At 39.3% G+C, this 6,868-nt stretch overlaps 1 protein-coding gene across 1 annotated transcript in view; it reads left to right on the top strand.

Moving 5' to 3' along the window:
- Nucleotides 1-4,066, top strand: part of ENO4 (enolase family member 4) — a 43,132-nt gene extending 39,066 nt beyond the window's left edge. Inside the window, 1 exon segment of the mRNA XM_015414002.1 lies at nucleotides 3,957-4,066. Coding sequence (XP_015269488.1) covers nucleotides 3,957-4,066 — 110 coding nt within the window.
- The last annotated feature ends 2,802 nt before the right edge of the window (nucleotides 4,067-6,868 follow it).

The following is a 6,868-nucleotide window of genomic DNA, read 5'->3' as shown; positions in this document are numbered from 1 at the left end:
TGGGGGTGCCCTGGCGGGGCACAGTTTGGTGCCCCTGAGGGCTGGCGCGCCCTAGGCGAGTGCCTAGCTCGCCTAGCAGGCGAGCCGGCCCTGGTGACAGACTGCTTAAATGGTATTCTATAGAGAGAGTCAGTTAAGATATGTTAGTTGAGAACTGACAGTTGAAGAAGAGACAGTTAAACACTGACTGTGGACTGGAAAGGAGGAAAAAGAAGTGAGAGGATCAGAGAGGATCTCCGAGCTGAAAAGAGAAATTGCTTCTAATTAAGAGAAGTAATCCTTGCCCAGTGAAAAGGGAGATAGCTTTTAAAAGAGGAGTGATCCCTCCTTGTGTATATAGAAGGATTTAGGGAACTTTGTTGTATGTTCCTGCCATCTAGACTTAAAGAATCAGTGAAACTCAGAAAACTATGCTTGAGTGTTTAAGCAGAAACTGAAAAGAAAGCCTCTCCCCTGAAAGTTTTAAAATACCTTTTTTAATAGCAGGAACACTTACTTGTTGGCAACAAATTATCTGAATTTAATGTGATTACAAAGTTACCTCAGTTTTATTATCGGTTCATCTCATCATAAATCCTACCCCTGATTCTACCTGACCTTTTCTCTTCTTAAGTTAAATACAACACTGTGTTTATTTTGAACTTTCAAAAGCATCTCGTGTGCTATTTCAGAAGTTCAGAGACCCTAGGAAGACAAGGCATCCTTGAAGGTTGCAAGGAATTGAGTTTGAATAAGTTTATTCTTATTTAGGCATCCATTTTGACACTCTAAATAACATCGAAAAGTCATCTAAAACATATCATAAGTAGCTTTCAGCTTCTGTCCATATCCTTGAACACATTTTATTTTCTGAAAGGTGCACAGTCTTTTCCAGCATCACTCAAATTATACAATTCCAAGATCTTACTTGCAACCCTATATGGGGCACCATTATAGCAGCATGTAGTACCTAAAGATCTTGAGAGGCTGCAAACTAGCTTCTTCCAACCATTGTGGGAATTCCCACTTGTGTCTCCAACTCAGTAATTAGATTAGAAAATGGACTGTCCTCCTTACAATCAATCACATGGAAATATGCCATTAATGAGGCAAGATTTATTTATTTATTTTATTATATTTATACCCCGCCCTCCCTACGAATGGGCTCAGGGCGGATTTATTTTTATCATCAAATGCTAATGCCTTCTTTGACAAATTGCATCATTTTTAGATGATAATCTAATTACTATTCTGATCACCTATTGAAAACAATAACAGAAGCAATTTTATCACATAATTGGTCTTAGGGTTATCAGACTCCCCAGTCTGGGTGGGGGTTCCCCTGATTTTTCAGGCTTCTGCCCGCCATGGCAACATCCCCAATGCAATGATGTCAGGCAGAAGTGATGTCATCATGTTGGGGACGTCGCGGCACAATGCTCTGGTTTGAGGGCAAAAGAGTGTTTATTTATTTAAATTTCTACCCCACCCTTCCCACTGTAGCAGGCTCAGGGCAGCTTACACAAACACTAGACAGCTAAAACAAAACTAAATAAAATCATGACAATATAAATATAAAACATTACAAAGTACTAGTGCTAAAAACAGTTCCTATACAGCGGCAGGCATGAACAGCATCCAGCAAGCAGTCAGTCAGTTCCCATCGTGGTCTGGGTCATATCAGCTGTTGATGTTAATATAGATGTTAATATTGTTAATATTGGGGCCAGGGCCTTGGTTGCGTGATGCGGCTCCCTAGTCGAAGGCCTGGTGGAAGAGCTCCGTCTTGCAGGCCCTGCGGAACTGTAAAAGGTAGCTACATGACATTGCTGCATGACGTGATGGCATTGTTTCTGCATGATGTCATCATGTCCGGGACATCGCACATGGCAATGTTGCCCCACTCCCTGGTGGCAGGAGGTAAGGACCTGGCAACCCTAATAGGTCTGGGTTACTAGTGTTCTCCTTTGTATTATGGCTATATCCCTACAACTCCCTTTATAGTAACTAATTATTTGGTTACTATGAAAAATCCCAAGTAGAGATATTTAATTCTCTTGGCTAGATGTAATTCACTCCCAACAGCTGAATACACAGGAAAGCTTAAAGGTATTCCCTGGACTGAAAGAAATTGTTCTTCTGTGTCTGAAGCAATAAAAACCATCTCATATATGCTGTTACACTGTCCTTTGCTTATTGAAGCTAGGCATGCTATATTGGGATCTCTTGTCAACTTGGACATTCAGTGCTCTAATAATTATATTCTTCTGAAACTGTTGTTTTCAAAAGATGTGGGCTGGCTGGAAGCTGTTGCTAGATTTCTTGTATACATTTCTAAATGATTTTAGTATTTACTGTTTTATTGATTTGCTCTGTTTTCATTTTATCCATAATCTCACCAATTTATGGTTGAAGGGATTGCAAATGAAAATGAAATAAATATTCAAAGCCAGTTTGGTGGTGGTGGGGGAATAGAGTGTGAATTCTGAGTCACAAAATCCTAGTTTTACACTCCAATGGAGAAATTACCAATTTTATATACAGCTGCTTAATGTCTATATTTACTATCCAGCCCAAATAACACTTAATTTTCATAGATTTTGAGAAATTTTAGCAAATATTCAACCCTGCTATGGAAGTGAATGAGATGTGAAAGTGCTTAACGTTGGCTGAATTATGCTTCATGTTCTTTAATATTATGGTGATGAAGGTGGATAGCAGATCATATTATTTAATTCCTAACTGTGGCCCCAGCATATGGATAAAAAAATCCACAAGGCAGGGCTATGCTAGGCTAGGGCACTGTAAATACAAGGAAATGACCAGATTTACAGAAAAATCAAGTAACTAAAAAAAATTAAGGGGAGAGGGTAAAACTTATACAAGCAATGTATGTACATAGCAGAATGATGACTGAGATCTTGACCACTATTTGTGGTTGCTGGACAACCCCATACAACACTGCTGAAGCCCCCTGCCTCATGTAGACTGTTCTGTGCATTTTTCTGAAGGATTTAGAGCCCTTTCCAAAGCACCAGGCAAAATTCCACAGAACCATCTATCCCAAGCAGGGGCCTCAGTGATGTTGTATCAGGTTGGCTAGCAACCCCTGTTGAGGTCTTGCAGAGTAGTCTTATAGAAACTTAGCAGCCATTTTGGGTTGTCCAGGAAACCCTGAATAGTACCTAAATTTCATGAGACTCTAGCCTGAGATCTCAGCTGCTATTTTTTGGTTGCTAAGCAACTCTTGGCAAGTGGGTGTGTGGGGGAGCAGGGGCAAGCAAATGTGGTGACAAGTAAGAGGTAGCTAAAGGAGAAAAGGAGACAGTACATGAAAGGAGACCAGCAAGGTAGAAGGGATTTCCCATCCCACACAATTCCTTAAGAGTCCCCTGCTTGTTTTTCTATATTTTGGGAGTTGGACCAGATGTGATCCCAATCAAATTACTCCCTTGCAAACATTGTTAAACTAGATCCACTCAGTGTGTGACAAGGGATTGGGATCGGGACAACAGGCTCTCTCCTAACCTCCAAGTATCACAGAAATGTTGTTCCCAGAGTCTATGTATATAGAAACTGTAAGTGCATAGGACCTTTCTGTGCAATATGTACTTTGTAGGCTACAAAGCCCATGCATGTACAGTTTGTATGTTTGTGAACTCTCTGCTCAAGGAGTAATACTTGTGTGGAGGTTGGAAGTAGAGTTTGTGGACATAGTCTAGTCTCCTCCAAAAGCGGATAATAACTAGTTCCAGGATGCTAGTACTGGCTTATGATCTCTTAGGCTATTTGTTGCTGCAACTGAAGTTTCAATTGCACTGTTCATACTAAATACACTTTAGAATGTTTCACAGGAAAGAGCCTAAACTAACTCTAGATTTTTTAGTTTTCCTTGAAAATTTATCAAAGCACAATTATCAGCATGGTTTGAAAATACAATTGTTGCTTAAATGTTTTGAACATATTTTCCATTTCAGGTTCAAGAGGTGACTTTGAATTTATTGATTTTACTGAAGATGAACAAGAAGAGGAAGAAGAATTTTACTCCAGTGATTTACCTGTGGAGACAGTACAGCTTGCTCTGTAGAAAGTTATGCTTTACATTTGATATTTGTTGGCCCAGTTCTTTGTTTGGGAGCATACTGCGTGGGACAGCAGCTGAGGTGAGGTCTGTCTCATCACCCTTGGAAACATATAGGAACAGTCACATGGAATCACAAAAACCATTAATCACTTAAGTTTGAAAATCCATTTCTGAATGTGGTGGTTCAACAAAACCCCAGTGAACTTTAATGCAGGTCTGCATTATAATAATAACCATAATAAATAATCACAATATTTCTTTTAAAACTCCCATTTTGTTGTCTTAGACACATTGGTTTCCAATAGAGAGGGGTGAACTTCTGTCAGCTCAGTTCAGAAGTGGTTCACTAATTGAACTGTTTTGGTGAGCAACTGGAAAGAACTCACCTGCTTTCTGAAAGTTCTCTGTTGCTGCATGCATGTGGATAGTGCCATGTGCCTTTTTGTATTCTATCATAGCAATTGTAGCTCACAAAACCAGTCATGATGAAGAGCTGCATGGAAATTCAAATGTTTCTTCTAAACAAATGTCCCCTAACCAGGAACCAGAGGAGGGTTCAGATGGAAGTCAACAATCACTCAGCCATTCAACAAACCACCACTAAAGCCCTTGGTTAGCTCATGGAACAAACTAATGCCTCCAAATTTACCGCCTATACCACCACCACCCCTTCTTGGCCAAACTATCATATCTCCCCACACTGAGACAATAGCCTCTTCCAAGGCTGAAGCCATACTCAACATGATGAAGAAGCCACTACCTTAATCAGCAGCCAGGTCACCAGTCTCCTCTTTTCAGGGAACCAATTCATCTTTTCCTCACTGCTCCCATACCAGAGTGTCCCATCTCGGTGTAGATGGGAGAGCATTTAGGTTTGACCCAAGGTAAGGACGTCCAGTACCAGACAATCAGAGGCCACACAAGAGGTAGTGCTGGTGAGCAAGGAGCACCACAATCAACTTCCAACCATGAACACTGCTGAGAGATCCTGGCATTGGAGAATTCTTCACCTCCATTAATTCAACCATTTACAGTAGCATTCAGCAACTGGCAACACCTTGGAAGTGTTAATCCTGTGACAGAGGCACAACCATTCATAAGGTACAGGATGACACAAAAAGCTCAAGAAGAGAGTAAGGAGGCAGCATACAGGACCCCTTGGAGTGCCTGTAGTTTTGTTTTGTTTTCTTTCTTACTGGCACGCAAGAAAGGAAAGGATGCATCCATTATGTTTTTCTATCCTCACAGGACCCCTTGGAGTGCCTGTAGTTTTGGTTTTTTTCTTTCTGGCATGCAAGAAAGGAAAGGATGCATTCATTATGTTTTTGTATCCTCAGTGTTTCTGGACAGTTTATTAGCTAATGTTAGTCTTTTTTATTATATCCATACTTTTTAAATTTTTTAACTTGCAATATTAGAAGTTAGGCGTACAAACATTTGTATCATGGGTAGAGGAATAGTTTTTACTTTTATTAATCTGATGTTTGATGTTTCCCTTAGAAGTATGAAACAAAATATTTATATTAAAAAAAGCAATCACAAAAATGTTTGCAAAAAACAAAATGGGGGGGGGGAACCATATTATTGATCCCAACAGAGCAGGTTATCAGCAAACAAAGGCTGCTTAGTCAGGGGATGTGAGCACGTCATTCACTGCAATCCAAGAGGGTTTCACCGAAAGTATTAACATTAATGAACTTAAGCACCGACAAACCAGTTGGCTGGAGCACATGGCCTGTGGACTGCTGAGTGTTCAGTGCTCATTTTACACATTCCAAGATTGAGAAGAACTTTTAGGAGAAACTATGCTTGATTCATAATACAACAGACCATAACATAGTCATATTCTGAATGAGGAAATTATGAATTTAGTAACATAACTAATTTCCTGACATTTAGACATTTTTAAATGTCTCTGCACCATCACAATTCTATGAATACTTTAATGGATATATACTCTTTAAAACATGTAATACTTCAGTTTAATTAGGAATAGTGCAAAATATAAAAACGTCTATTATTTACTCTGACAATGTCAATTGCCTTGATCCAGTGTTTGTTCAAGGAATAGGGGTGAAAGTGCATGCAAAAGCTTTCCATTCATCTTAATGTAGGAACTCTCTTCATGTGAATGGCTTGTTTGATAGGCTGTCTCCACAAAAATGAATAGCTTTCATACACCAGAGATTTATGTGTATCTATGAAATTGGCTGCGGATGAGAGTTCATTGCTCATTACTATCCCAGCACTTCTCTGGGGCCAAGTGGCTTTGTGTATGTTCAGGCTAGTAACTAGCTTTGCTGCATGGCAGTGGAAAGTAAAACTGATGGCTTCTGAATGATGCACACTCCAGTTTTGGGTATGGTATAGTAGTAAAACACAACCAATGTATGGGAAAAGTCAGAAACCTTTTTTAATAAGCAGCATTGTAAAGATAATTTATGCCACAGAGTAACAAATAATTTAGCTAGAAAGAAGGAACAATTCAAGGAAAAATACATTTAGAAACTGTTGCATTAAATTCATTGTAATCAAACTAATATACAGATGAAAAAATTAGTAGGAAAAGAAACCTACTGAAGTATGTCTTCACAATGGATGTTTCCCCACATTCATGAAATCTAATTAGTTTACTGATTAAATCAGCCCTAACACTGGCTTAACAAACATGCTAAATAAAAAGGCATTCACACACAACTACACCATGTAATGATCTGCATTTTAGGAGACACGCACAAAACAACTACTTGCAGAGCTGATCAAGCCATATGAATACATTCATCCTTTAACCCTAACTACACATCA

This window comes from Gekko japonicus, unplaced genomic scaffold (genome assembly GCF_001447785.1).
Source record: "Gekko japonicus isolate JY-2015 unplaced genomic scaffold, Gekko_japonicus_V1.1 scaffold2377, whole genome shotgun sequence".
NCBI classification, from domain to species: domain Eukaryota; kingdom Metazoa; phylum Chordata; class Lepidosauria; order Squamata; family Gekkonidae; genus Gekko; species Gekko japonicus.
Note: the sequence above shows the minus strand (reverse complement) of the source record. Positions and strands in the feature narration are given on the sequence as shown.